The sequence below is a fragment of the Pelecanus crispus genome, unplaced genomic scaffold, assembly GCF_030463565.1.
Source record: "Pelecanus crispus isolate bPelCri1 unplaced genomic scaffold, bPelCri1.pri SCAFFOLD_47, whole genome shotgun sequence".
Taxonomy (NCBI): Eukaryota; Metazoa; Chordata; class Aves; order Pelecaniformes; family Pelecanidae; genus Pelecanus; species Pelecanus crispus.
In genome coordinates this window covers 97952-124664 of record NW_027461483.1, presented here as the reverse complement: position 1 = coordinate 124664, position 26713 = coordinate 97952, and the positions used below count along the sequence as shown (strand labels likewise).

The 26713-nt window shown below is 44.9% G+C and overlaps 3 protein-coding genes across 3 annotated transcripts; 1 reads left to right on the top strand and 2 right to left on the bottom strand.

The window, feature by feature from the left end:
* Positions 1-343: 343 nt before the first annotated feature.
* Positions 344-12131, top strand: LOC142597055 (E3 ubiquitin-protein ligase RBBP6-like). The gene is made up of 5 exons (XM_075727490.1): positions 344-509; positions 2844-2943; positions 6144-6180; positions 7863-7907; positions 11982-12131. The coding sequence occupies exons 1-5, from the start codon at positions 344-346 to the stop codon at positions 12129-12131; spliced, it is 498 nt and encodes a 165-aa protein (XP_075583605.1).
* A 968-nt stretch (positions 12132-13099) lies between these two features.
* Positions 13100-19999, bottom strand: LOC142597054 (E3 ubiquitin-protein ligase RBBP6-like). Its single transcript, XM_075727489.1, has 8 exons — positions 19931-19999; positions 17465-17553; positions 17248-17344; positions 16264-16403; positions 15183-15352; positions 14319-14422; positions 13693-13884; positions 13100-13168 (listed from the first exon to the last, which is right to left on the bottom strand). Exons 1-8 carry the CDS (start codon positions 19997-19999, stop codon positions 13100-13102), a joined length of 930 nt encoding a protein of 309 aa, XP_075583604.1.
* A 1129-nt stretch (positions 20000-21128) lies between these two features.
* Positions 21129-26067, bottom strand: LOC142597053 (E3 ubiquitin-protein ligase RBBP6-like). The gene is made up of 3 exons (XM_075727488.1): positions 25902-26067; positions 22900-22999; positions 21129-21198 (listed from the first exon to the last, which is right to left on the bottom strand). Exons 1-3 carry the CDS (start codon positions 26065-26067, stop codon positions 21129-21131), a joined length of 336 nt encoding a protein of 111 aa, XP_075583603.1.
* Positions 26068-26713: the final 646 nt, after the last annotated feature.

The following is a 26713-nucleotide window of genomic DNA, read 5'->3' as shown; positions in this document are numbered from 1 at the left end:
CTCAGTGGATGTGGTAGACGGGAAGGTTTTGGAAGAAGGTGTGGAGGAATGGCGATTGCCTTTAGGGAGAGCTCAGGGTTAGGAGGAAGAGGGTGGGGCTGCCGTGCCCCCATGATGCAGGCCTTTTGCCGTAACACGCTGGGTGACATGAGGCACTGGAGGCAGCCTGTGCACTTGTCATCCAGGAAACCCCTGGGTGGAATGCTGAGGCCGGGCGCCCGAGTGGCCATAGCGAGCGGTCGGGCCTGGGAGCGCTGCATGTGAGAGAGGGAGCGGAGGAGGAGCCGGGGCCGCGGGGGCCACTCCCCATCGTGTGGCCGCCCGCTGGGCTGTGAGGAGGAGCATGCCGTGCGTCCACTACAAGTTCTCCTCCCAGCTGAGCTATGATGCGGTCACCTTCAGTGGCCTCCACATCCCCCTGTGTGACCTCAAGCGCCAGATCATGGGCCGCGAGAAGCTGAAGGCGACCAACTGCGACCTGCAGATCAGCAACGCCCAGACCAACAAAGGTGCATGGGGGTGGCGGGCGCGGGGCCTTGGGCACCTAAAGCTCCCTGTTTATCTGCAGATGTGTCCTGGTTTTGTCTGGGACAGAGTTGGTTTTCTCCCTAGTAGCTGGTGTGGTGCTGTGGTTTGGATTGAGAATGAGAGCATGAGAATAATGTTGATAGCACACTGATGTTGTAGTTGTTGCTCAGGAGTGTTTGTGGCAGTCAAGGACTTTTCCGCTTCCCATGCTCTGCCAGGTGCAGAAGAAGCTGTGAGGGGGCAGAGCCAGGAGAGCTGACCCAAACTGGCCAGAGGGCTGTTCCATACCATAGGGCGTCATGCTCAGTATAGAAAGTGGGGGGAGTTGGCTGGGGCTCAGCGATTGCTGCTCAGGGATGGGCTGGGCATCGGTCAGCAGGTGGTGAGCAACAGCATCACAAAGGGCATCACTTTGTGCTTTGTGTGTTCTTTTCTCATTAGTAGCAGTAGTATTACTATTTCTCTTCCTCTGCTGCCCTGTTAAACCACCTTTATCTCAACCCAGGGGTTTTACTTTTTTTTCCCCTGCAATTCTCTCCCCCATCCCTGTGGGGTGTGAGGGGAGGGTGAGTGAGCGGCTCTGTGGTGCTTAGTTGCCGACTGGGGTTAAACCACGACAAGATATTTAAACTATGTTCAGGAGAATGTCTGTGAAGAGACTTAAGAGCACAATGTTAGGGGTCCTAGGGGTGCCATTGGATTGCATGACACGCGTAGATAGAGATACATTTCAGGAGTCTTGAATTTTTCTATTTCTATTGAATGAAATTGTCAAGAGCTTTTGAAAAATGGTTAATTTGCCTGAAGGGCTTTTCTGCAGAAGGGTCTCTGAATTTTGTCTTCAATTGCTAAGGTACTGTCAGCTTCATGAATGCTAGCAGGCTGAATGGCCAACTGGCTGGCGTCACTACTGGAATAGTTGGGTCTGTGTCAAACAGAGCCTTAAAACCAGACTGATGGATGGTCATAAACTGTGATGGAGCCCAGTTATTATCCCCAGGAGAAAAAATGTTTTGAAATAGGCCAAACGTGGATTCTGTTACAGAAGGTGAGGAACAGAAAGCAAAGTTTTAGAAGAGAAAATGATGCTCATAAAGATTTTACCCCATAAAGTGTTACTGCAATATACATCATACCAGTTTTACAAAGTGTGTTGCTTTGTTTTCATCCGTACTCAGAATGCGGTGAAGAAAAAGTGTCTGCTTCCCTAGGTTCTGTTAAGCGTGGTGTTCCCTAAAGGTGAGGTTAAAGAAGGAGTATCTGTCATGCTTTAAAGAGCATCCCTCTTGTTCACCAGTGACCAGATCCTCCTCTAGGTCGGTTGTGTTGCCCTTTGACCTTTGTAAAAGGAGTCTAAAATATTAAACTTGGTGTATTAGTGACAGAGGTGCTTCCTGAAGCTTTCTTAAGGGTGTTTTCCATGTGAAAACACAAAAATCTCCCTGTGGTTTTCAGAGCAAAGCTAGAGAATACATTTCAGTGTAATGTATACGTATACCAAATTTTTGCTTGAAATGCATAACCATGAATTTCAGTTTTTATTCATCAGATGTAGATGCTTAAACTCGCTAAAAGGTAACAGGATTTTAAATGTCAGTGGAAAAAATGATCTGATGGACTCTTTTGAAGATGCTGGGAAGCTATACTGGATGGTTGGGTCCTATTTTAAATAGCAGGGGGGGCAGGGGTGTCCTCTTCCATGCTTACTCTAGAGGCATGTTCTATAAAGGCAGAGTTCTCTTCAAAAAGCCTGTACTCAGGAATGATGCATTTCAACTTGCCTCCTCTTAATTTGATCTGAATTTCTTGACCTGTCTTTTGGAATAGATGTTCTCACAGGATTGTGGAAGAACTGTAAACTCGAGGGCTCAGGATTCTGGAATGCTCTTTCCTGCCCTGTAACATTCTGACTGAAAACACTTGGAGCATGTGCTATTCTGCTTCTCAGGCAAAATACAACAGACCAACGTAAACAACAAACCCCAGCTGGGCCTCTGACCTGGTCTTAATGCAGATGGCAGGCTGTCTTCTGTGTTCTGTCAGTCCTGAGTGACCTTGGAGACCATTGTGCTGTTGGCAAACAACAAACTGTTTTAAAAGAACAGAAATGATTTTGCTGCTTGTGTTTGATGACCAAATCTGAAGACTCCTAGGAATGTCCCGTTAGTGTGTTGAGATGTTAAAAGCACAATGTTACCTCTAAAGTTTTGCTTTCATACCTGTGAAGGGATTCCCTGAAGTGATGTGTAATGTCATAGTACTATACATTCTTACAAAGTGACTACAGTTTTTGTCTGCATTTGTGTTGTTTTCAGAATACACAGATGATAATGCCCTGATTGCTAAGAACTCATCGGTGATTGTTAGGAGAATCCCTGTTGGAGGAGTCAAAGGTACCAGCAAAACCTGTGTTGTGTAAGTATCCATACAGCATTGTACCCTTTGTTAGGGCTTTCAGTGTGTTAGCTGCTTTTGTGGATATATTAGTTTACAGAGGCATTCAGATTGCATCTTTGTTGTTAAAGCCACTGTTAATTTTTGTTGTCATGGGGTAGATTGTAATCATAGAATCATAGAATCATTTAGGTTGGAAAAGACCTTTAAGATCATCCAGTCCAACCATTAACCTACACTACCAAGTCCACACTAAACCAATCAAGGGTAGACTAGACTAAACCATGTCCCAAAGTGCCACATCTACCCGTTTTTTGAACACTTCCAGGGATGGTGACTCCACCACCTCTCTGGGCAGCCTCTTCCAATTCTTGACCACCCTTTCTGTAAAGAAATTTTTCCTAATTTCCAACCTAAACCTCCCCTGGCGCAGCTTGAGCCCATTTCCTCTTGTCCTATTGCTAACTACATGGGAGAAGAGACCAACACCCACCTCACTACAACCTCCTTTCAGGTAGTTGTAGAGAGCAATAAGGTCTCCCCTCAGCCTCCTCTTCTCTAAGCTAAACAATCCCAGTTCCCTCAGCTGCTCCTCATAAGGCCTGTTCCCTAGACCCTTCACCAGCCTTGTTGCCCTTCTCTGAACACGCTCCAGCACCTCAATGTCTTTCTTGTATTGAGGGGCCCAAAACTGGACACAGGATTCCAGGTGTGGCCTCACCAGTGCTAAGTACAGGGGAACAATCACCTCCCTGCTCCTGCTGGCCACACTATTCCTGATACAAGCCAGGATGCTGTTGGCCTTCTTGGCCACCTGGGCACACTGCTGGCTCATGTTCAGCTGGCTGTCAACCAACACCCCCAGGTCCTTTTCAGCCAGGCAGCTTTCCAGCCACTCTTCCCCAAGCCTGTAGCGTTGCATGGGGCTGTTGTGCCCGAAGTGCAGGACCCGGCACTTGGCCTTGTTAAACCTCATACAGTCGGCCTCGGCCCATCGGTCCAGCCTGTCCAGGTCCCTCTGCAGGGCCATCCTACCCTCCAGCAGATTGACACTCCCACCCAACTTGGTGTCATCTGCAAACTTACTGAGGGTGCACTCAATCCCCTCACCCAGATCATTGATAAAGATATTAAACAAGGCTGGCCCCAAAACAGAGCCCTGGGGAACACCGCTCGTGACTGGCTGCCAACTGGACTTAGCTCCATTCACCACTACTCTCTGGGCTCGGCCACCCAACCAGTTTTTAACCCAGCGAAGACTATGCCCGTCGAAGTCATGAGCTGCCAGCTTCCCAAGGAGAATACTATGGGAGACTGTGTCGAAGGCTTTGCTAAAGTCCAGGTAAATGACATCCACAGCCTTTCCATCATCTACCAGGTGGGTCACCAGGTCATAAAAGATCAGCTTGGTCAAGCAGGACCTGCCTTTCATGAACCCATGCTGGCTGGTCCTGATCCCCTGGTTGACCTGCACTTGCCTGTTGAGTTCACTCAAGATGAACCGCTCCATAATCTTTCCCAGCACCGAGGTCAGGCTGACAGGCCTGTAGTTTCCCGGGTCCTCCTTCTGGCCCTTCTTGTAGATGGGCGTCACATTGGCAAGCCTCCAGTCATCAGGGACCTCCCCTGTTAACCAGGACTTCTGATAGCTGAATGTATCTGTCCCAAAGTCAACTTCCATGTTCAGGCCTGCTGGGACACAGGGTTCCAACTGCAGCAATGGTAACTTTTAAGATGATACTCTTGGGCTTGTTCAGGGGCTTGATTTTGCTGATACCCAGGATGTAGATCCTGTTTCCTCTGTCTGGAGAGATTCCTTGCTATGTCTGTTTGCTTTTATTGTTTTTATAGTAAAGACAGAGCCACATCGTAGTGGGAACTCAGAACTTGTTCCCATCTCAGAAGTGTCTGATTGTTGGGGTTTGACTCTTTCTTGCCTTTGGGGGAGGGAGGGTGGGATATGGCAGGTATTCTTATGCCCCAAGGCTGGGGGTTTTGCATCCTAGCTGTAGAGGAAAGACCAAGGGTTGCCAGCTGGCGAACCGTGCAAACAAGAAGTTCCATTCATAAGGGATTCGTATCAGTTTCCTAAAGACAACATCCATTTCAGGCAAGAGAAAAAGAACAATATCCCAAAGTGTATTGCCTTTTGTGCGAGTACGATGAAGGAATAGTTAATCCTTTCCAAACCTGAAATGCAGGAAGCAGTTTAGCACGTTGCCAACTGTTGCTAGTTCTCTTTCTAAGTCTGTTTTTACCCTAAGCTGATATCTGTGCTCCAGGTTTTAGTTCTGTATTCCTAAGATTTAGAGAGGACAGAGAATCAGGCGTATTGATTAAAATGACAGACACTCAAATGCAATGCTGCCTACAGCATTATTGCTGTCATTTCTGTATTCACAGAGTCCAGTTGTGTATCAGCTACATTAGCATTGTTTGAATGGTCATGTTTTCCAGCCTTCTTAAAGATAGGCCTCTCCACCACAGTTAGTAGGTGTTATTAGCTTGTGGTTTTGCCATGTCCTTCTGATGTGGGTTCCCCATAAATAAAGTATACTGATGAGTTACAGTGTGTCTTGAACAAACAGTACAGCAGCATCCTGGTGCCTGTGATGCACTTGCCAGCCAAAAACCCTGAATTTGTGTGGCTCTGCCTGTAAACTTTGGGCATGTTACTGCAGCAGTTGTTGCAGTGCTTTCAGGCACTACTGAGTAATTGTGGACGCCACAGCATTGTGCTTATAAACATGGCCTTGTTTGGGGGGTTAATTTAAGTATGGATGCTCAGTGCTGCCTTGTGAATGCATCCTCCGTTTCTGGTTGGGTGGCACCCTCTCCTGGTATTGTAATGCTGCCCTAAAGTGAGAGGACAGATGCTGCTGGCATCAAAGCTCAACTAAATCCCTGTGTGTGGGGACGAGGAAAGAATGGCACTGCTGTTGTAACGTTGAAAACTAGCCGTGCAGATTAGCTTTTGATTCCTCTGTCTGGAAACATTGCAGAAACTGCTGGTAGAGTGGTTAATGTTTGGGAATGCTGACCGTATGCTGTAATGGTGGAGAGGCCTTCAAAAATGCATTACTTGCCTTGTAGTACGTTCTTGAAGGGAAATGTACGAAGAAACCACTCTGTGATAATCTCAAGCATTTCCTTGTACTTCCTCATCTTCAGGAGGTACGTGCTCTATTTTAAGTTCTGATCACCTCCATTTCTTCTTGCAGAAGTCGAACGGAGCCAGTGCGTGGACCATCAAAACCAGTATGTAAAACCACAGTCTCGCACTGTTTTTCTACACACGGCACTTAATTCTAAACAATGTAGCCTTGTATTAATTTTCCAAACAGTAATTTCATCTCTTTTGCAGTAAAACAGAGTATATGTTGTAAATAGAATGTATTTGATTCAGCATAATAGTTTGTATGTTTGTATCGGTTGTTGTGTGCTTTTTGATTCTTGCAATACAAATTGTCTGGAGTGCATTTTTTTGCCATTTTCACATTGTATCACTTAGCTGTTGTTTTTAAACACTTTTTTTTTGCCTAATTGTTTTTGAAAATGTGATGAAAACCCCCTGAGAAACCATTATTGTTCAACTTGGTACTGTTTCTTACTTTTGATTTGGGTGTTCAAACAAATACGATGAGCCACGTATCCCATATGTTTTGAGGACAGTTCTGTGCAGCTAAATGATTCCTTTCCATGTCCTTAAATACCTGGGTGTTTGTTCCTAAAACTGTATGATTGAAGTGATATTCTTTGGGCCCCTCTGAGTGAATAAATGTCTTTCATAGATTGCCGTGAAATTAAACATCGTTGCTACACAAAGTGCTATTGTAAAGTTCTGCATTTGATCTTTCCACTTTCTCAGATGAAGCAGTTTAGTTGAATAGTTTGTCTGCAAATGAAAATACCTAAACCCCAGTGTATAAATTTTGGCACAAGGTTAGAGCCTGGTGCATTTGTGGGTAAAATCCCTGTCATTTGTCTTCACTTCTGCCTGCAGTATGCTTTTGGAGCTGGGTGACTTCAGGGTTGGATGCTGCTTTAATTTCCCAGAAGTTAAGCCTTTCTTTAGTGTACCACCGTATGATTCTAAACATATAGAGAAGGAATGATGAACTGGAGTGAGGAATCATCTTCTGCATGTAGAGATTTTTTTCCCCAGAGTCTGCTAAAACTGCTCCCTTGAATTCTTCCACTGCATTAGGTACAAAAGGACAAGAGCATTTTCCAAGGAAGGGTTTTACTCTCTTCTGATCCAGTTAGTGACCCCTTGAGGAGAGCTGTTCATTTTACATTGTGAAATGTTATTCTACGCTTGTGTACAACTTCAGGCATAATAAGCAGTGATTCAAGTGTCTTTCTGGTAATGTTTTACTAGTGTAAGCTTAAGTGCTGCTTGTGGCATAATAGACTTGAGTATACTGGAAAAGGAGCAAGCGAAGAGTTCCCCTTTTTCCTTGTGGAAAAATTGCCCTCCAGTCATTAGTTCTCAACAAACACAGCAGTCCATTACGAACCAGTGGCCTGAGGACTTCATTCCTGCAAGCTGTTCCATAGGTAGCTGGGAGGGAGGAGTGTGGTTGCAATTTATTCTCATAAATTCCTTTTTAGCTGAAAATTGGCAGCTTCCTTACCCCTTTGACTCTTAAGCAGTTGTGAGCATTTGACAAGGGTCCCTCTCTGAGATAGTCTGGAGCAGTAAGTTGATCTCAGGCGGGTTTGGTGAGTTTGGTTTCTTCTCATTAACCACAGAGGCACTCTGGAGCTGTCACAGGTTTGGACACTTTTTTGAACAAATACAGATTACACTGGGTTGGAAATGCCTCTTTCAGTGACACTCAGAGGATACAATGCAGCCTTTCAGGCTACAGTAGAGGTGAACTATTGCTGTGTTTTGATTGTAGAACTTGAATATGTGTTTAATGTTTTGTGAACAGATTGATGACTCTTCTGGATGTATTTCTCTGACCCAGCTTATTAAGGTGTGTATATATAGATACGGTCCTGGTTTCAGCTGGAATAGAGTTAATTTTCTTCCTAGTAGCTGGCATAGTGCTGTGTTTTGGATTTAGGATGAGAAGAATGTTGATAACACGCTGGTGTTTTAGTTGTTGCTAAGTATTGCTTATGCTAGTGAAGGACTTTTCAGCTTGCCATGCTCTGCCAGGTGGACACAAGCTCTGCTGCCCAGCAGAGTGCCGTAGTGCAGGGGTTTGCAGATGGCAACATAGTGGTCATAGGCCATGACAGTGAGAAGAAAAAACTCTGCTGAAATGAAAAAGACAGACAGACAGAGTTGGGCAGCACATCCCAAGTAGGAGATGGCCCTGGAGTCCCACAGGGAATTGGCCATGGCTTTAGGCACAGTGGTGGAGATGCAGACCAGGTCAAGGAGGGAGAGCTTGAGGAGGAAGAAGTACATGGGGGTGTGGAGGCGGTGGTCACAGGCTGTGGTGGTGATGATGGGGCCGTTGCCCAGGAGGGCAGTCACGTAGATGCCCAGGAAGAGCCAGAAGTGCAGGAGCTGCAGCTCCCGCGTGTCTGCAAACACCAGGAGGAGGAACTCAGTGATGGAGCTGCTGTTGGACATCTGCTGCCTCTGGGCATGGGGACTGTCATTGGAGAAAAAGATAGTGACAAGTTAGGGGAGACTTCTCTGAGCAAAATGAAAGCCATTTCCCATAGACACTCCCCCTGTCATACATAGACACCCTTTTCTGTTTCTAGCAGACCTTCCTTGAGCTCTGTGCCTGAAGCCCTGGTTGGTGCTGGCCGTGTGGGCCATGAGGAGCAGGGCATCTGCCCACAGGCTCTTGAGAAGTCAGCCCTATTCTGCAGCAGTGGGCAGGGACAGGGACCAGTCCTGGCTGTTCAACTGTGTCAGATGACTGTATCCTGTAAGATCCTGTAAGCTGTGGGATGTACCAGCTTCAGGAGATCCCTCCAGGAACTGCACCGGTATTGTCCTACAGCCAGTGACTTACCATGTCAAGGGCTGTGAAGATCTCTCCTGCAGTGAGCTCTCAGCATCCTCCCACCCCACACTGCCTTTAACCTCTCTCTGCCTCCCTCCTCTCCCCTCCCTGCCTGCAGGCACTGCGCTCAGCCCTGCTGCGCTTGGCACAGGAGCTGCTCCTGGGCAGAGCTGTCTCTCTGCAGCGCTGCCCGCTTGCCAGGAGCTGCCTGTGTCCCAGGAGCCCGGCCCAGCTCAGCAGCACAGCACCAGCCCAAGGCAGCACTTGCTCTGCCCCTCTGGGCTCCCTTGTGTTGTCCCTGGGGCTGCAGGGGAACCTGCTGTGACACAGCCTGAAGCCATCACTGATGCTCCCTCCCTCAGCTGAAAAGAGGGACTTAGTTTCAGTTTTCAAGATCCCAGCTTCTTGTTTAATTCATTACAAGAGTTGGCTGTTCACTTTGCAGTGCCTCTCTCTGCCTGTGGTCATTTGCTTGTACACCCCCCTCAGCTTCCTTGACTCCCGCCTTTCTCCACCCTTGCCTCCTCCCAAACAAGGGACCTACCCCTGCTTATTTCCCCCCACCCTTGCTCCCATGTTTGCCACACCTGGGAACAGATGTGGTCATTCAGGCGCTGTTAGCTAGGTCGTCTTGGACTTCCATGCCATTACTGATGGGGTTTCCTGGGTACTGCTGTCTCTGCCAGATTCCTCTCCCCAAAGTGACCACAACTCTTCCTTCAATTTTCTGTCAAGTGTGGCCACCTCTCACATCAATCCCCCTTAACCACCTGCAAAATCTGGGGCTGCAATAGCAGAGTATCCACAGGAGACAAGCTGTCTGCTCTAAGGCCGCCTTCTGTCTGCTCTGAGCAGATACTGGGCACCACCTTCAGGTCCATTCCAAAATCCAAAGCAGCCTTGAGCCAGTTGGTTTGGGGCCCAGCTCTGGTGCCCATGAAGCCATGCTACGCCTCAAGGGCCCTGAGAGCAGCTCTTCCACTTTCAGGCAGAGCCTGCCCTGCCATCCTAGGGACCAGGCTGCACTCAGCTGGGTGCCTCAGCTCTATCCCCACAAGCCAGGGTGGCAGCAGGAAGCTCCCGCACCTTGCACGCCCTTTGAGGCTGCCATTCTTCAAGCCACTGCTCTCTGCCCTCCGGGGACCCAGCCCTGCTCAGCAAATGCAACGCACGTGCCTGGCTCCTGCTTTTCTCCCAGGACTGCCCTGCACTCCAGCATGTGAGCAGCTGTAGCTGACACCTGGCTGCCCCACCAAGTCTCACTGATACCAATGATATCCTAGCTCTGGGAATGGACCCAGGCTTCCAGTTCAGCTTGGTTGTTTCTCACACTGCCTGCCCTGCTGTACAAGCATTTCAGATATGCTCCTGAGCCCTCCCTGCTCCCAGGAGCAGGGTAAATGTTTCCATCCTCAGGCGATGTATGCAACTTGGATGAAACCCGAAGATAATAATGCAGAAGAATTGGGAAAAAAAAATAGAAAAAGAAAAGACAAACCCCAAAACCCAGAACTGACAGTCAATGTATTAACTCCCACTTCCAACAGAAGACTAAACAGAAACTAACACAAAGCAAGTGGGGAAGGGGACAGAAAATAGCAGGAAAAGGCTAATCTCACTGCTGCAGTGCTGCATGTAAATTACAGTGGTTTCCTAAAACCCAATAGCTTGGCTAAACTCAAAATTCAGCCAGGAAGGATCACAGCTGTGCTTGATGGCACTAAAACAATGGGCATGACTCTGCACTTCTGCAGCCTCTAAGGACAAATGCCAACCAGAGATCCTTTCACTTACTGAAATAGTCATACTAAACCAAAAAGGATCCACTTTCTTGCTTTGGCTGCAGTAACAGCAGGACGGCAGCACAAATTTGCAAGTGTAGAATGACAGCTAACAGAAGAGCAAGACAATGAAGAAATACTCAAAAGTATAAGCTTTGTGCATCTTTTTTTAAAAAAATCTTCACTAATTTTAGGTTTGCTGTTTTACTGTTCAACAAGAATTAGCAAGCTTTCCAGTGATTTATTCCTGCCACACTAAGATCCAGCTTCTGGTTTGAAATTCATACAAGGATACACGTATGAAAAAAAAAAAAAAAAAAAAAAGAAACTAAATGAAACCAAAGCAAACCCAAAACCGCACCCTGTAGACCAAGACCTGAGGTAGCTTTAAGAATGAAGCTAATTGTGTCTCCAAGACTAGAAAGCACCTGAGGCTGCAGTGCTTTGACAGGGGGAGGGAGAGAGGACTTCTAAAGAGAGATGCAAGGCTTCCACCCTCCCAACAGCCACCCACAGCCCAAATCAGGGACAGTCAGAGCAAACAAGAAGGAAATGTGTTTGCTTTCTCTCTCATTTACTTGAATTAGTTCTAACTAAGACTAAGTCTTCCCTCCCACTCCACGATTTTTCCTGTTTTTTAATTTTTTTTTTTTGAGATTTCTCTGTTCCCTTATGGTAAGATGCTACTTAGAAATGTAAGACAGACGTGCCAGGGAATACACGAGGCTAAAAGAATGTTAGCTTTATTTATGAACATGTGATTTGTGTTTATACACAAAGTATAACTAGTAAAGTATAGCTAGTAAACAAAGAGAAAAATAGCCATGCAACTGTCCATGTTCCAGAATGGCTTCTGCAACACCCCCCTCCCCAAAAGGTACTCCCCTTCTAGCTTCCCAAAATGGGAACTACTCTTTACAGGATACTATCAAAGTATTCTCATCCTTTTAAGAGGAAGATGTTCTAACACTGTCTGTATCTGGCTACTCCTTCTTCACTTTTTTCACAGCAGGTTCCATGTGAGCAGATTTTTCATGATTGGTGTCCACCTTCCTCTCCCACGCGCTGTATCTTTCCTTTTCAGATGGATGTCGGAAGGCAGCAGATCTGCCATAGGGAGCTTTCTTATCGTATGGTGGAACTTCTCTGTGTCTCTTAAAATACTCCCTTCCTCCTTGAGGTGTTGTCCATTTAGTGGGAGACTGGGCTCTAAATACTGGAGATCTTGACCATGAATGGGATCTTCTGGATGGGGGTGACCTGGACCTTGACCTGTGATAACCATGTGCCCTTGACCTAGAATGAGAGCTGCCACTCTTCCCTTTGCCTCTTCTTGGATACGGTGGTGATCTTGAGTAGGAACGAGGACGGGAACGTCTATATGATCGAGAGGAGGAGCGAATGCAGGAAGAATTGGATCTTGATTTGGAGTCGGTATATGAACTTCTAGAGCAAGATGAAGTACTGCAAGGAGACATGGACCTTAGTGAAAACAGAACACACAAAAAAATACTGAAGGTAGTTCAAAACAGTCACTGTCCCCAATTTTTTTCCTCCCAAATTTGGTTTGGGTTACTTTTTCCTCTCCGTATACTTACATCAAAGCTTCTTTCAGCTGCTGACATGATGCTACTGCAAAGTGAAGAACTTGCTAACATGTAAGAGTTTCTGCTTACAAGACACAACAGCTGCTGCTTTGTTAGTGTAAAAACATCCAGGAAGGGTAAGGCTATTTCCACTCACTTCTATCACATGAACTACCACAGCTGTTGATTGGTTTCATGTGACTCAATGCCATTACTCCAGGAAAGATCCTGAGAGCATGAATAACAGAGTTATTCAGACTCCTGCCCAAGTGATTTTGAGGGATAGAAAACATCAGCTACCCTGAGTTTTTTCTTCACAAGTTTTTCTTTTATTAGTTTTTTAAAGAACCACATCACATTATTCCACCTATGGCCATTAGCGTCATTCCTCCTCTCAAAGTCCTTCACCAATTTAAGATTTCCTTAAACAAGCCTGATCTTTTAATTCCTACGAAAAGTTCAACAATGTCAACAGAATACTAGCGAAAGCCACCAGTTTGCAGTCCAGGTTAAAATCTCTCCATGTATCCTCCAGAAATAAACAAAAGAGGAAAGGAAGACAATTTCTCTCACATACCTCCTCCAAAGTGCCTTGAGGTCATGGTTACACTCAGAATAGGGAGACACAGAAAATCCAGCAACTCCACCTCCTCAGTTTCCAGCCTCTCACGGCTGTCAGGAGGTGAAGGATGTCACTGCAGAGAAGCTTTAGTAAGAGACGCCTGTTCCTTAACAACGGCTGCCAAAGGACAACTATCGGTCAACCTGAATCTCTGCCAGAGTTGAGCTAGCAACCTACATGTGCAACTCCTATCAGTGCTGATCCCTTGAGTCACCCAATCCATCTAACGAGAGAGGTGGAGTGGAACTCCTCCTGGTTCTTCCAGACAATCTGCTTCTCCTTTACGGACATGGAAAGCAGTTATCTGGAAAACGAATGCCTATGCTCTTCTTGAATCTTCTTATCGTTCATCAGTTCCTTAGCAAAATCACGTGTAAACAGCGATCTGTGCATACTCAGTTCATTATAAACCAGCTGCTGTACAAGTCATGTGTTACGGCCTCGTTTAACAGGTTACAAGTGGTCATCTACTGAATTTCTGTAGAATACTCATAGTTCCCAGCCTGCTCTGCCACCTGCTGAGCGAATTGTTCTGGCTCTCATTGGAAGATCTTGTGGAGTGGGGAGACAAAAAAGGAAAAAAATCCATTCAGTTGGTCTGAAGATCATTCTTTTCAGGAAATCCTGAAGTTATAGTTACTTACCAGCTGTGGGTATTGGTTGTCCTTGGGGGCCCAGAACACTTGCTACTGCTGGCTGTCTCTGTACAGGAACCTGGTAGCCCTTGTGAATAAATGCAAACAGTTGGAAAATAAGCTCTATGAAAATACAAGAATCAGCACATATGTTGAAACAAAACTTACCTTCTCTTCCAACAGACTGCTGATTGACAGAGGGGAAGGTTTAGACAGTTGAGTGGCACTCACCAGAGCAGCAGGAGGTGTGACGGGCAGGAGTGGTCGTGGTGGTGGTGGTGGCCGCTGCTGCTGCTGTTGCTGAATCTGGGTATGGAGCCTTTTTGTGTAGCCAGTTCCATTTTTGAAGTTGTTCACAGCCTAGAGGCAGAAAAACATTTACAAAAAGGTCATATGGAACTTCAGGAGATACACGAACAAAAGCCTCCACAGAGTAAAATTGCTTTTGTGTTCTTATAAATGCTATCAACCGTAAAATAAATCACCATACAGATATATGAACACATCCCATTAGACACTGATATTAATGACTGGTGACTCAGAGTATCTGTATTTAAAGTCCTTCAGTGTTAACACCAAATCAGAAAGTGAGGCAATCATCTTAAACAAAAGTGTGACCTGAATGTGCCAGGCTGTAAGCTTCTGTAACAACAGATCATGTATTTCAAAAGTAAATTTGGCCTTGTTCAATTTAGCCTTGCTTAAAGGAGATGTAAATTAGTATTTGCTTCCCTTTCACCTTTTCACAAATAGACTTTTCTTACAAACAGTTTACGTAAAAGGCATCATGGTACCTGGTGTAGAAACTTGTTGGCAATTAAAGAATCAGGTGAAACGTCTGTCTGGTGGCACGTTGGGCAGGTATGCTCCTCAGATTCCAGCAACGCTGTTCTAATGCCTGTGAATAATTAGAACCATCAAAACAGGTTTTAGCCAAAGTGAGGACATTTGTTGGCTTCTAATCAATTCTCAAAATACATCTATGATTAATGGGTGAATGTGGTCTTGAATTGAGAGCATGAAGCTATAAAAGTTCAATAGTGTCACAAATGTCTCGTATGCAGCACACAACCGTAGTTTTGATATTTCACTAGTCACACCTGAAGATGTAGAGTAGGCTGTGTCTTGATGTCCCCACTAGTCTTTTTTCCACTGTCTAGTACAGCAAGAAGTCACCAACCTCAAGTTAATGAACAAAACACATCTCAAAAACTCATTAGTACGTTTGAGTTGTGAAGGTTTAACCTTAACCAGCTCTCCCTTGGAGAAGAATGTGTATTAAATGCCTAACTCTCCCTTTGTTGCAGACCACAGTCAGGCACCAGAGCTGGCTGTATAATTTTGCATGAGGGAAAGGGCTGTGGACAAACTAAATGCATTCCATATCTAATACTGTAATCACCTGCAGAGTTACGCACTCTTCTCTTACTCGTCCTTTCCCATGTAAAGCGGACTTAACTAGATACATAAAAGGGGACAAAAGCTTTCTTCCTTTTTCTTTTTTTTTTTTTCTTTATACAAGAAGAGTCCTTTCCTGTTCAGGGTATACTGAAGTATTAAGTAGAAGTGGTAACAACGCAATTTCGTTATCTCCTATTTCTGCTTTCCAAAGATCAGATGTGATGTTTTGAATGAACAGACAGGGCAGTAACACTTACATTCGTCACAGTAACTGTTCCCACAGCAGGGAATAACAGCTGCATCCGTCATGAGATCTTTACAGATGAGACACAACAACTCCTCTGGAACAGGATCATCTGAGGAGGAGGAGGATGGCTCCACTGGTAGGAAGGGAGGCTTTTCCTTCTTGCCTCTAGCATAAGCTTCCCTGGAGGCGGGGTGGGGAAGGAAAAAGGAAGGAGTTAAAGATGACTAAAGGAAAACTTTTCCAAACTTTGAATTTATCAAAGGAAGAGAATAGATGGAATCCTTCTCGTACCCCATTAGCCTTCTAACACGTAGGCATTTTGTTTGAACTACTTTCCTGTAGCCACAGCACTAAAAGAGGGAGGGGGGAAGAATTTTCCTTCTGCAGAACTCTCCCATTCATTGGATCAACTCAGAAACCAGCTCAGACTGGAAAAATAATTCCTTGACACCTAGAAATCAGGTGAAATGAATCCCACCTCTCCTTTGCCAGAGGGTAAGTGTAAATTGCAGGCTCAGGGTAAAGTTAGTCTCTGAGTAATTACGTTTGATTAATGGAGGAAGTCTGTGTTACAGCTTCTACAAAAGGAGATCCACGACAGAAAAACACAAGTGCTACCAAGTGCATTTGAAAACAGCCACTCTTGTCAGCACACAGTAGTGTTTTCTTAGTTTATAGCCACAGGAAAGCTTCAGTCTGTTTCACACATGGGATTGGATAAAAGTCAGGGGGGCAGGAAAGCTCAGTCCAACAGCTCTTTGTTACATTTTGCAGGAAGTCTTTGAAGCATAACCCAGAAGCAAAATGAGCGTTCACAGAGACCGACTCCGCTGTAAACACTACTGAAACGTTTTGCAGAAATACAGATTCTTAGCATACCACAAGTTTCACCAACTTGCAGGGGCAGGAACAGAAGGACTGCCCTATTTTAATGGTAGAAAGTATCACAGATTTTAAGGGTAAGCTACAATGACAATGCTTCCTCCCTCGTAATTCCAGATGCCAGCCAACTTGGTTGCATTGCCACTCAGATGTTTACACATGGTTTCTCTCGTTCCCTTTGTGGTCAGTCCAATTAATTCCCTACTTACGCATTAATAGCTGGTATTGCATATTTTCCACTTTTCGTCAGCATAGCACCCTTGGTGTTGGGATCTTTCACCTCCACCATGAAACTCCTGGGAATTCCTGTGCTCTTTTTAATTCTGGGAACAGACTCAAATTGTTTGTCCTGTTAAGGAAAGAAATGCAGACATATCTCATGTCAGGACCCACAATTAAAATGACATTTCAAGGACTATTTGAAGCAGCAAAAGCCTTTAGTGCTCTCCTTGTACCTAGCGTAAGGGTTGCTCAACTAAAATACTTCTTTTCCTAAAAGAACAGAGCCAGGACGTTCAAAAGGCTTGAGCAGTGTTTTGAACTCATTTGACATTCTTTGGCTTAACTTCAGGTTCCTGAAGGGGGAAATACCCCTGCGCTCGCCATCCACTCAGAGAAGAGACACAAACCCGCTCCTCCTCCCCAGCGCAATTCAGCGCGAGAGCTCAGTTCGCTGCTCTGAATCACTCGCTGGGGAAACTTGTGTTCACCATCTCTAGATGAAGGCTGAATTCAGACCTCATGCAGATACATTCAGTGACGAACGTTCAATAGCATGAATACTCAACCAGAGGCTTGTGTACCTAAAACACGCACATAGTCACAAGATGGGGTCAACAGAAACATCTTGGGTTTAGACCGAATCCTGAAACCTGTCTACAACCAGTCATTAAAAAGAGTTAAAACCAGAAACATTTCCAGTGATATTGAAATATACAAAAATGTGCGTGAAAGTCCACAGAGAAAGGTCTATGGACATATTCAATGTCTATGACCTGGAAAAAAGACATTTTTGCATTTGTAATTGCAGGTTTCCCTGGAAGCTTGAAGGGCTTTGCAACATTGCCAGGTAACCTCTGTGTTTCACCCCAAGAGAAACAACTCTTAATAGGAGTGTTTCTGTATTGTTACATGACTGCCAAGGTAAAAACAATGACAAACTACCGAACACCAGCAGTCCCCCACAATCTTACCCCATGTGTTGGGCAGTTCTTCCTATAGTGGCCATGTTTTCCACAACGGAAGCAAGTGTAAGATGGTGGAGGTGGACCCAAGGCTTTCTTCAGGTAACTGAAAGATTTTGGGGAAAGAAAGAAAAAGGTATGCAAAGGTGTCTCTCTTGTTCCAACAAGCATCTCTGCAGCTTTTCCATCATCTTCAAAGAACAGATCTGACATCAGCAACACTTACTTGGATGGATCATATTCCTGGCAAGACTGTATCATCATCGCTGTTATTTTATCTTCCTCGGAAGCATCGGCTTCAGCCAGATTGGCAGTCTGTTTAACAGGTCAGGATTTGACACATGCATGAGAAACACAATGCAGCCCACATGGCCAAACACCACAGCACTCACCCAGTCCTGTCAAGAGCAGCACAACGCCAGCTGAGGCTCCACCAAAACAGCTACTCATATAAAACAGAGTTGTGCTGAAGATGTTCTGGGGAGTCCTTACGCCCTTACGTGGGGGTTGGGTGCCCGGTAACCTGCTTGACAAGAGCATTCCTGGGCACCCAAAACCTTGGGCTCTGTCTGCACCTTACATAAAGGCTTGTGGAACCAGTCCCATTTTCTTCCACGTGGACTCAAGCTCTGCGTAGAAACAATTACACTGTCCAGTATTTTTGAACTGATAGTAAGCTCCAGACTATGTGAAGGAGAAGATCTCCGCTGTACATTTAACTGAGAAAGATGTATGCCACTATCATGATTTACGTTTTGCAGCATTAAAAGGACACTCAACTTAGCAGTAAGGGAAGTTGTTTCTGCTTGCTGAAACTGAGTTTCGGACACAGAAGCATGAAAGGAATCAAGCTTTTTAGAATCCCTCAGCAAGACAAAGGATTCTTTTCAGTAGAAATGTCACCATCATGTGCTGTAGGCAGTCCAAACTGCACGTTCCCCCCTACTAACTTCTTCATAAACCTTACGCACAACGAGATCTTCAAATTCTTGAAGCCAGCTGCTTTTGTTTAACCAGTATTTGGTCAGATTTTTTTATTGCACACTAGTCCAGACATAAGCAGGGACGAAGGGAGGGACTGTAAATGACTTGGACCTTCAAGCACCTATCTTTCAGATCAACAGCGCATATTTTTGCTTTTAGATGCATTCATTCACAAAAGCAACCATCTAGTTTCAGTATTTTATTAAATGGTTGTTTCATATAGACAGTTTTTCTCAACTGTAACATCATTCACATCAACATCTGTCAAGTCATTCATATAGACAGTTTTTTTCTCAACTGTAACATCATCCAGATCAACATCTATGAAGTCACTGCCATTAACATTTATAGACAACTTTACAGATACTTGACTAGTTTGTTTGAATCCAAACGGTTTACAGAACACTTCCAAAACACAAAAAACACATTCTAGGAATAGACCAAAACTCAAATATGGCATTTAATACATAGGAATAACAAACTGGAAAACTTTTTACAACACATTGCCTCCATGCTAAGCCAGTCTGCACTCAGGAGGTCAGAGCAAGTAACAGTTCTGAGCTGCTTTATGTTATTTTCCTGTATTTTTCTTTAAACGTTCTCAAAAGCTGAAATGTCTACACCACTTGGACAGTTTTTCACATTGCAGAGGAAAACTTCACATGAGTTTACAGAACCAAGGACACATTTAGGCACAGCACTAATGGAGTCCAATTTCTTCTGGTGGATACCTTCCAAACTAATTTTTTTTTTTTTTTTTTGGCCAAATGTACACAGTGTAATTTCTGCAGTGAGTGAGGGAAGAAGTTACGAGTGGGAAGAGATTTCTCTTTCTTGGAAATGAACTCCAGCCTTTATTTTCAGAAGAAAGAAGCAGCTCCTCTGCACTAGGCCCGGCCTTCTCTAATCTTTGTCACTCGAAAGACCACTCATTCCATTGGCTAGCACTACGCCTTTGCACAACGTGCAATCACTAGTGCAATCACCAGGCAAAGCTACACATTGTTGAGCACAGAACACAAGCAGTTCCACAGCAAAACACGGCATTGCAACAGTTTCAGAAGGTCCCATCTGCTAATATGCCACACATACACATTGGCATATTCCTATAAACGGTCAGGTACATTTACACAATTGACACAGCCTGCGCTCAAACAAATTAGATTGTGCTGTCCACTGTAGATGTACTATGATGTATGAAACTCTGCAGCATTCACAGAACAGAATTGTAACTATCGTGACTAGAAATTCAAAAATAGCCATGCAATCGTCCATGTTCCAGAAACGCTTCTCGTTTGGCTGCTGCAACCCGCCCTGAAATGTCCATAACTTACAGACCATATAATTCTTCTCTGAAAGTTGTGTTAGTTTCCAACACAAAATGAATGAAACGTATGAAAAACGGTAAACAGCTTCTGCAGTGCTGCTTCTTTGCGTCTTGAAGGTGAGTAATACGGCAACATTACGTTGAGGCTGATAAGGTACTCCCCTTCTATCTTCCCAGACTGGCAACTACTCTTTACAGGACAGTATCAAAATACACACATATTTTACAGTTAAAATAAATACTTTTAAATTAGTAAAATCTAAATTAAAGTTCTGTTCACATTACAAGAGTTATCCAGCTATAGATCACAGTATAAGATTTAAAAATACAAAGCAAACACTTTTGGTTTTAAGCATTTGACAAGAATATATCTAGATATACCTTAATAAGCTGGGCCAGAGAAATAGATCCAGAAGAGTCATTGATCTGTGCACAAAACATTAAATACATATTCAAGTTCTACAATCAAAACACAGCAATAGTTCACCTCTACTGTAGCCTGAAAGGCTGCATTGTATCCTCTGAGTGTCACTGAAAGAGGCATTTCCAACCCAGTGTAATCTGTATTTGTTCAAAAAAGTGTCCAAACCTGTGACAGCTCCAGAGTGCCTCTGTGGTTAATGAGAAGAAACCAAACTCACCAAACCCGCCTGAGATCAACTTACTGCTCCAGACTATCTCAGAGAGGGACCCTTGTCAAATGCTCACAACTGCTTAAGAGTCAAAGGGGTAAGGAAGCTGCCAATTTTCAGCTAAAAAGGAATTTATGAGAATAAATTGCAGCCACACTCCTCCCTCCCAGCTACCTACGGAACAGCTTGCAGGAATGAAGTCCTCAGGCCACTGGTTCGTAATGGACTGCTGTGTTTGTTGAGAACTAATGACTGGAGGGCAATTTTTCCACAAGGAAAAAGGGGAACTCTTCGCTTGCTCCTTTTCCAGTATACTCAATTCTATTACGCCACAAGCAGCAGTGAAGCTCACCCCAGTAAAACCTTAGCAGAAAGACACTCGAATCACTGCTTATTATGCCTGAAGTTGTTCAAAAGCGTAGAATAACATTTCACAATGTAAACTGAACAGCTCTCCTCAAGGGGTCACTAACTGGATCAGAAGAGAGATTAAAAGCCTTCCGTGGAAAACGCTCTTGTCCTTTAGTGCCTAACGCAGTGGAAGAATTCAAGGGAGCAGTTTTAGCCGACTCTAGGGAAAAAAATCTCTGCATGCAGAAAATGATTCCTCACTTCAGTTCATCATTCCTTCTCTATATGTTTAGAATCATATGGTGGTACACTAAAAAAAGGCTTAACCTCTTGGGAAATTAAAGCAGCATCCAACCCTGAAGTCACTGAGCTCCAAAAGCATACTGCAGGCAGAGGTTAGGACAAAAGACAGGGATTTCACCGACAAATGCACCAGGCTCTAGCCTTGTGCCAAAATTTAAAAAAATACTTAATTTTGTTTGAGAAGTAACCATCACTACAGGAAAATTATTTTCAGTGTACTTTGTAAAGTATTCAGTGACTTACTGTTTGGAAAATTAATACAAAGCTACATTGTTTAGAATTAAGTGCAGTGTTTAGAATAAAGTGTGAGATGTGTTTTTACGTACTGGTTTTGATGGTCCACTCACTGGCTCCATTCGACTTCTGGAAGAGAAATGGAGGTGATCAGAACTTAAAATAGAGCCCGTACCTCCTGAAGATGAGGAAGTACAAGGAAATGCTTGAGACCACCACACAGGGGCTTCTTCGTACATTCTCCTTCAAGAACAAACTGCAAGGTAAGTAATGCATTTTTGAAGGCCTCTCCACCATTACAGCATACGGTCAGCATTCCCAAACATTAACCACTCTACCAGCAGTTTCTGCAATGTTTCCAGACAGAGGAATCAAAAGCTAATCTGCACGGCTAGTTTTCAACGTTACAACAGCAGTGCCATTCTTTCCTTGTCCCCACACACAGGGATTTAGTTGAGCTTTGATGCCAGCAGCATCTGTCCTCTCACTTTAGGGCAGCATTACAATACCAGGAGAGGGTGCCACCCAACCAGAAACGGAGGATGCATTCACAAGGCAGCACTGAGCATACATCCTTAAATTAACCCCCAAAACAAGGCCACGTTTATAAGCACAGCGCTGTGGTGTCCAGAATTACGCGGTAGTGCCTGAAAGCACTGCAACAACTGCTGCAGTAATATGACCAAAGTTTACATGCAGAGTCACACAAATTCAGGGTTTTTGGCTGGCAAGTGCTTCACGGGTGCCAGGATGCTGCTGTACTGTTTGTTCAAGACACACTGTAACTCATCAGTATACTTTATTTATGGGGAACCCACATCAGAAGGACATGGCAAAACCACAAGCTAATAACACCTAATAACAATACTAACTGTGGTGGAGAGGCCTGTCTTTAAGAAGGCTGGAAAACGTGACCATTCAAACAGTGCTAATGCAGCTGATACACAACTGGACTCTGTGAATACAGAAATGATAGCAGTGATGCTGTAGGCAGGATTGCATTTGAGTATCTGTCATTTTAATCAATATACCCGATTCTCTGTCCTCCGTAAATCTTAGGAATACAGAACTAAAACCTGGAGCACAGATATCAGCTTAGGGTAAAAACAGACTTAGAAAGAGAACTAGCAACAGTTGGCAACGTGCTAAACTGCTTCCTGCATTTCAGGTTTGGAAAGGATTAACTATTCCTTCATCGTACTCGCACAAAAGGCAATACACTTTGGGATATTGTTCTTTTTCTCTTGCCTGAAATGGATGTTGTCTTTAGGAAACTGATATGAATCCCTTATGAATGGAACTTCTTGTTTGCACGGTTCGCCAGCTGGCAACCCTTGGTCTTTCCTCTACAGCTAGGATGCAAAACCCCCAGCCTTGGGGCATAAGAATACCTGCCATATCCCACCCTCTCTCCCCCAAAGGCAAGAAAGAGTCAAACCCCAACAATCAGACACTTCTGAGATGGGAACAAGTTCTGAGTTCACACTACAATGCCTATCTCTCTTCACTATAAAAGCAATAGAAGCAAGAAGATATGATAAAGACCAGTCCACGTAGAGGAAACAGCATCTACAACTTGGGTCTCAGAAAAATCAAGCCCAAGAACAAGCCCAAGAGAATCATCTTAAAAGTTACCACTGTTGGAGTTTGAACCCCATGTCCCAGTTGACTTTGGGACAGGTACATTACAATCTACCCCATGACAACCAAAATTAACAGCAGCTTTAACAACAAAGATGCAATCGGAATGCCTCTGTAAACTAATATCCACAAAACCAGCTAACACACTGAAAGCCCTAACAAAGGGTACAATGCTGTATGGATACTTACACAACATAGGTTTTGCTGGTACCTTCTACTCCTCCAGCAGGGATTCTTCGAACAATCACTGATGAGTTCTTTGGAATCAGGGCATTATCATCTGTGTATTCTGAAAACAACACAAATATAGAACAAAACAGTATTCAGTTTGTAAGAATGTCTATTAAGATGTCATTACATAGCACTTCAGGCAATCCCTTCACAGGTATGAAAGCAAAGCTTTCTATGTAACACTGCGCTTTTATCGTTTCAACACACTAACGGGACATTCCTAGAAGTCTTCAGGTTTGGTAATCACACACAAGCAGCAAAATCTTTTCCACTCATTTAAAACAGTTTGAATGCCAACAGCACACTGGTCTCCAAGGTCACTCAGGACTGACAGAACACAGAAGACAGCCTGCCATCTGCATTAAGACCAGGTCAGGTCCCAGCTGGGGTTTGTTGTTTGGTTGTTGGTTTGTTGTCTCTTGCCTGAGAAGCAGAATAGCACATGCTCCAAGGGGTTTGAGTCAGAATGTTACAGGGCAGGAAAGAGCACTCAGGAATCCTGAGCTCTGGAGTTCACAGTTCTTCCACAACATTGTGAGAACATCTATTCTAAAAGACAGGTCAAGAAGTTCAGATCAAATTAAGAGGAGGCGGCAAGTTGAAATGCATCATTCCTGAGTGCAGGCTTTTTGAAGGGAATTCTGCCTTTATAGAACACGCCTCTAGAGTAAGCATGGAAGCGGACACCCCTGCCCCCCTGACATTTAAAATAGCTCCCAACCATCCAGTCTGCCTTCCCAGCATCTTAAAAGAGTCCATCATATCATTTTATTCCAGTCTGTCGTGGTTTAGCCCCAGCCAGCAACTAAGCACCACGCAGCCGCTCGCTCACTCCCCCTACCCCGATGGGATGGGGGAGAGAATCGGAGGAGTAAGAGTGAGAAACACTCCTGGGTTGAGATAAGAACAGTTTAATAATTGAAATAAAATAAAGTAAAATAATAATAATAGCAATATAATAATAATAGTAATAATAATATACAAAGCAAGTGATGCACAATGCAATTGCTCACCACCCGCCGACCGATACCCAGACAGTTCCCAAGCAGCGATCGCTGCTCCCCAGCCAACCCCCCCCAGTTTCTATACTGAGCATGACGTCATGTGCTATGGTATGGAATAGCTCTTTGGTCAGTTTGGATCAACTATTCTGGCTGTGCCCCCTCCCAGTTTCTTGTTCACCTGGCAGAGCATGGGAAGCTGAAAAGTCCTTGACTAGCATAAGCAGTACTCAGCAACAACTAAAAACATCAGCGTGTTATCAACATTCTTCTCCTACTAAATCCAAAACACAGCACTGTGCCTGCTACTAGGAAGAAAATTAACTCTATCCCAGCCGAAACCAGGACACAGTCATATTTAAAACCCTGTTTACTACTAGTGAGTTTACGCATCTACATCTGATGAATAAAAACTGAAATTCATGGTTATGCATTTCAAGCAAAAATTTGGTATACGTATACATTACACTGAAATGTATTCTCTAGCTTTGCTCTGAAAACCATGGGGGGATTTTTGCATTTTCACATGGAAAACACCCTTAAGAAAGCTTCAGGAAGCACCTGTGTCACTAATAGACCAAGTTTAAAATTTTAGACTCCTTTTACAAAGGTCAAAGGGCAACACAACCGACCTAGAGGAGGATCTGGTCACTGGTGAACAAGAGGGATGCTCTTTAAAGCATGACAGATACTCCTTCTTTAGCCTCACCTTTAGGGAACACCATGCTTAACAGAACCTAGGGAAGCAGACACTTTTTCTTCACCGCATTCTGAGTACGGATGAAAACAAAGCAACACACTTTGTAAAACTGGTATGATGTATATTGCAGTAACACTTTATGGGGTAAAATCTTTATGAGCATCATTTTCTCTTCTAAAACTTTGCTTTCTGTTCCTCACCTGCTATAATAGAATACATGTTTGCCCTATCTCAAAACATTTTTTCTCCTGGGGATAAGAATTGGGCTCCATCACATTTAGTACCATCCATCAGTCTGGTTTTAAGGCTCTGTTTGACACAGACCCAACCATTCCAGTAGTGACGCCAGCCAGTTGGCCACTCAGCCTGCTGGCATGTGTGAAGCTGACAGTACCTTAGCAATTGAAGACAAAATTCAGAGACCCTTCTGCAGAAAAGCCCTTCAGGCAAATTAACCATTTTTCAAAAGCTCTTGACAATTTCATTCAACAGTAGTAGAAAAATACAAGACTTCTGAAATGTATCTCTACCTACGCGTGTCATGCAATCCAATGGCATCCCTAGGACCCCTAACATTGTGCTCTTAAGTCTCTTCACAGACATTCTCCTGAACATAGTTTAAATATCTTGTCGTGGTTTAACCCCAGTCGGCAACTAAGCACCACACAGCCGCTTGCTCACCCTCCCCCCACACCCCAGAGGGATGGGGGAGAGAATTGGGGGGGAAAAAGTTAAAACCCATGGGTTGAGATAACGGCAGTTTAATAGGACAGCAGAGGAACAGAAATAGTAATACTGCTTCTACTAATGATAAAAGAACATACAAAGCACAAAGTGATGCACAATGCAGCTGCTCACCACCCAACGACCAATGCCCAGCCTGTCCCCGAGCAGCAATCGCTGAGCCCCAGCCAACTCCCCCCACTTTCTATACTGAGCATGACGCCCTATGGTATGGAACAGCCCTCTGGCCAGTTTGGGTCAGCTCTCCTGGCTCTGCCCCCTCACAGCTTCTTCTGCACCTGGCAGAGCATGGGAAGCGGAAAAGTCCTTGACTGCCAAAAACACTCCTGAGCAACAACTACAACATCAGTGTGCTATCAACATTATTCTCATGCTCTCATTCTCAATCCAAACCACAGCACCACACCAGCTACTAGGGAGAAAACCAACTCTGTCCCAGACAAAACCAGGACACATCTGCAGATAAACAGGGAGCTTTAGGTGCCCAAGGCCCCGCGCCCGCCACCCCCATGCACCTTTGTTGGTCTGGGCGTTGCTGATCTGCAGGTCGCAGTTGGTCGCCTTCAGCTTCTCACGGCCCATGATCTGGCGCTTGAGGTCACACAGGGGGATGTGGAGGCCACTGAAGGTGACCGCATCATAGCTCAGCTGGGAGGAGAACTTGTAGTGGACGCACGGCATGCTCCTCCTCACAGCCCAGCAGGCGGCCACACGATGGGGAGAGGCCCCCACGGCCCCGGCTCCTCCTCCGCTCCCTCTCTCGCACGCAGCGCTCCCAGGCCCAACCGCTCGCTACGGCTACTCGGGCGCCCGGCCTCAGCATTCCGCCCAGGGCTTTCCTGGACGACAAGTGCATAGGCTGCCGCCAGTGCCTCACCTCACCCAGCGCATTATGACAAAAGGCCCGCGTCATGGGGGCACGGCAGCCCCACCCTCTTCCTCCTAACCCTGAGCTCTCCCTAAAGGCAATCGCCATTCCTCCACACATTCCTCCAAACCTTCCCATCTACCACATCCACTGAACGGGCAAGGGAGATTCTCCAGAAGCCCTTACGTGAAACCCATTCGAATAAGCCATCACACTGGCCATTTCTTCCTGGAGGGAGTTCATCCGGCCCTGCACACTGCCAGACAACGTGGATGTTCACAGAGAGATTCACTTGCTGTTCTGCAGGAAGCCACAATCGAACTAAAGGTAATGGTAAGAGTTTGGCTGCCACTACGGGCCCAGAGGATCCTGATGCTCTGAGTCATCTCCTCTGGGTCCCAGCCTCACTCGTTTACCTGAACAACCCAATCCAGCACATGCTAACCCTTGCACAGGAAA

Coding starts and splice junctions, on each gene's coding strand:
- LOC142597055 (XM_075727490.1), top strand. CDS start 344: ATGCCGTGCGTCCACTACAAGTTCTCCTCCCAGCTGAGCTATGATGCG. Junction 510..2,843: donor CAACGCCCAGACCAACAAAG/GTGCATGGGGGT, acceptor TGTTGTTTTCAG/AATACACAGATGATAATGCC. Junction 7,908..11,981: donor CTCTGACCCAGCTTATTAAG/GTGTGTATATAT, acceptor CCCTTGACCTAG/AATGAGAGCTGCCACTCTTC.
- LOC142597054 (XM_075727489.1), bottom strand. CDS start 19,999: ATGTATTTAATGTTTTGTGCACAGATCAATGACTCTTCTGGATCTATT. Junction 17,554..19,930: donor CTCTGGCCCAGCTTATTAAG/GTATATCTAGAT, acceptor CCTGTTAAACAG/ACTGCCAATCTGGCTGAAGC. Junction 13,885..14,318: donor CCAACAAGTTTCTACACCAG/GTACCATGATGC, acceptor TTCTGCCTCTAG/GCTGTGAACAACTTCAAAAA.
- LOC142597053 (XM_075727488.1), bottom strand. CDS start 26,067: ATGCCGTGCGTCCACTACAAGTTCTCCTCCCAGCTGAGCTATGATGCG. Junction 23,000..25,901: donor CAACGCCCAGACCAACAAAG/GTGCATGGGGGT, acceptor TGTTGTTTTCAG/AATACACAGATGATAATGCC. Junction 21,199..22,899: donor ACCAGCAAAACCTATGTTGT/GTAAGTATCCAT, acceptor TTTCTCTTCCAG/AAGTCGAATGGAGCCAGTGA.